General features: G+C 40.8%; 1 protein-coding gene across 1 annotated transcript; it reads left to right on the forward strand.

Annotated features, from left to right (window-relative positions):
• Positions 1-899: 899 nt before the first annotated feature.
• LOC142377776 (retinal cone rhodopsin-sensitive cGMP 3',5'-cyclic phosphodiesterase subunit gamma-like) lies at positions 900-2,880 on the forward strand. The gene is made up of 4 exons (XM_075462351.1): positions 900-985; positions 2,093-2,216; positions 2,299-2,336; positions 2,417-2,880. Exons 2-4 carry the CDS (start codon positions 2,101-2,103, stop codon positions 2,491-2,493), a joined length of 231 nt encoding a protein of 76 aa, XP_075318466.1. The 5' UTR covers positions 900-985; positions 2,093-2,100; the 3' UTR covers positions 2,494-2,880.
• The last annotated feature ends 490 nt before the right edge of the window (positions 2,881-3,370 follow it).

Consider the following 3,370-nt stretch of genomic DNA (forward strand, 5'->3'; position numbering starts at 1 on the left):
TGTACCGAATTTTGTCGTCCCACGCGAAACTAAGCCCAATGCGGGGACCATTTTTAAGCATCGTAGGGGGCGCTACAGAGTCAATGAGCGACTCCCAAAAATATAAAGTTTAGATTCTTTCATGTCGTCGACTGGCAGGTGGCGCTCGCAAAATTTCCTGAGTTTTCGAGCACCTTTAGCAAAGAATAAGAAAGAAAGAAGAAACCTTACAGATACAACAGGGTCTTTGCAGTGTTAAATAATGAATGCGTTAACGCGATAAAAAACGCGCTAACTCGCCCAGCCCTATCTTTAACACCTCATGTCTCCTTCGTCATACCTGGGATGTACATCAGTCCACTGAAGGACATCACACTGCTCAGCATGTCCGACGGAAAGGGATGAGAACACGCTAACACCCCCGTCTGCTGAGAGGAAGAAATGGGGTTGTTATGCACACACACACACACACAGGCGCACATGTTTGGAAAGGTTGAAAGGCTGATTCACCCCCTCTGAGACCTGAACACGTTCCACGTAATGCGAGCCCTTCTGAGTCATCATTTTATCCCCGAACAGACGAGCTGTTCCAGCACGTGTGATGCAGCACTGAGCTGTTTGCTTTTGTTGACTTTCTCATATACGAGTGAGAGACTGTGTTTCAAATCTCTGGTCACCCTTTCAGATGAAATGAGGTTTCCTATATTCCAGTGAAGCCAATAAATATTAGAAAATATTCGCAGCTGAATGTCAGTGTGCTCGATGTGTAAATCTTCATTCATAAGTCTGTCTCGCTGAGGATGTAATGAGGCTTACTCATAATCCTCGACCCTAAATCCGTCTCCTCTGGGAGGAGGTCGACCCGCGCAGCTGTATAAAAGCAGGTGTTGAGATGGAAGACGGCACCAAGAAACAGACACTGTAAGAAGAAAGAGTCCTTCTTTGTCTTGCAGCAGCTTTTTTTGCTTCTTTTCTGCGCAGGAAAATCTCCCCGACAACAAAACAAGTAAGTTCGTTTTCATCAGATTTTCAAACAGATGTTTCATTTGGAGAATTATTTTCCAGAAGATTTTACTCTGGCTTTATCTCAAAAAAACAAATACCATTAATGCTGATTCTACACATTTTTGCAAAGATAAACCCTCCACTGTACTACATACATATATACATATATATATAGAGCACCACTTTAGGCACATTTTGCTTGTTTTTCTTCACTGTTACATGTTTAGGTTTAGTGAAGATTCAGAATGCATGCTAACATGCAATGTCAGCAGACCTGTCTGCATTTTAACCTTTAGACCAGTGATACTCACTATTTTGTTCACAAGTACCACATTGGCAGAGCAAAATCAAGGTTAGAGCCACTTTTACCACAACATACTAAGTTCCCCTTTTGCATGCATTTCTACATATAAAAAAGAAACAACACAGCCAATACATGTTCAATAAGACCACATTTACCTTAATACTGGGATGAGTGGAAGCTGGCGTGCATGTCCTCGACTTTCTTCATGTTGTATTTGTAGTTTGTTGTTGTAATCATAGTGAGACATTCAGGATGAGCATGGTTAGAGGACATGTGTCCTGGTCACAAAAATAACTAAAAACTTCATCTCAGTGGTCCTGGAGGCCAAGCTAACGCTATCCAAACTAACTATTGCATATGGTTAAATAGTGTGTTTCTATGGTGTATAAAACGTATTCGAAAAGGAGCTGAAAGCTGAAAAATGATGGAGAAAAAATACTGTAAACGCTGTTAAATTTTCAATAAAAAAACACTGAAAAACTGAGACCCAAACTCTCACCAGAGGGTTATTAAAGACTCATAAATACTCGTGTTTTAACAGAAATATTTAAGAGATTAATTCCTCAATCACGTGCAGAAGAGATTTATTACATATAGTTGCAACTTTATTGATTTAGAGCGTGTCATCATACAACAGATTGACATCAAAAATGTCTTTTTTCCATCTCTGAGCCACCAATTAGAGCTCGAGGAGCCGCGCAATGAGTATCTCTGATTTAGATGTTTAAATTCCATCTTGTTTTTTTTTATCTGCATCTCGTATTGTAGACGAGGAGAATAATAGTCTTTTTTTGTGATCCAAAGTCTTGGAGATGAACGCAGCAGCAGCAGCAGCAGCAGCAGAGGCCAACAAGGTCGTCTCCGCTGAGTTCAGTCAGAAGGAGGGCAGACAGTTCAGGAGCAAAGCTCCCAAACCTGGACAGAAACGGTGAGTCGCAGCAGTTTCCAGCCACAGCAGAATCTACCCGGAGCTCGGCCGTTTCTAACCTCTGAACCTTTGGTCTCCGCAGCTTTGACAACGGCCTGCCGGGGACGGAGGAGTTCGACGGTGAGTGTGTAAACTGCTGAGTCAGGCGTTCCTGCTCCGGTCTGACGCGCTCCTCATGTTTGCTTTCTCTCTGCCTCCAGACGCTGCAGTGATCTGCCCCTGGGAGGACTTTGGTGAGGAGGAGCTGAGCAACCTGGCTCAGTTTGGCATCATCTGAACCCGGCGGAGGACTTTCTGGAGCTCCACCAGCGGAGGAAGAGGGACTTCATCAGGTGTTGGTGCAGGTGGAGAAACTTACATCTGCACTGTGCATTGTGACGCTTTATGAACGTACATATAATGCATTATAGACATGATTTTCACACGAGGTGCAATCAGATTGTATTGTGATGTATTATACTGTATTATATTTCCATCTTTTTCTATAAAACTTAATGTGAACTCATGACTGAGGTGATGCCACCTCCACCTCGACCCGTTCTCCATCTAACGGAACTTCAGTTTCATTCTCTGTAAATCTGTAAATCTGTACATCACACAGAAATAACAAATGCTTGAAATGTGTGTATATACGGCTGATAAATTGTACAAAATAAAGTTCCTTAAACCACCTGGTTTGTGCTGGCTTCTTCTTTTACACTGGAAAAAATCAAAGTCTTACCAAGTATATTTGTCTCATTTCTAGTCAAAATATCTCATTACACTTAATATAAGACACAACTGCCTAACAAGCACCATTTCAGCCAGATATAGGGACTTGTTTGAAGACAATACATCTGGAATATCTTGTTAAATGAAAAAGTCTTGAAAACAAATAGTTTTAAGTCACATATCATATGAAACAAGCTTTTTTTGACATTTGAAGAGGTTTTTAAGCTAATTTCAAGATCACTTTTATCTCAAAAGTCCTAAATATCACATCTTATTTCAAGAAATCTTGACAAGCCGATTTTCACTAGTTCCATTGGCAGATTTTTTTGCTTATTTCAAGCAAAAACATCTTTTACTTGTTGTTTTTTTTACTTATTTTTGGAGGGGCATTTTTTCCAGTGTACAGTCTTGATTTTATTTGTGTAGATGAGAACTGAAGAAGT

The sequence above is a fragment of the Odontesthes bonariensis genome, chromosome 1 (genome assembly GCF_027942865.1).
Source record: "Odontesthes bonariensis isolate fOdoBon6 chromosome 1, fOdoBon6.hap1, whole genome shotgun sequence".
NCBI classification, from domain to species: Eukaryota; Metazoa; Chordata; class Actinopteri; order Atheriniformes; family Atherinopsidae; genus Odontesthes; species Odontesthes bonariensis.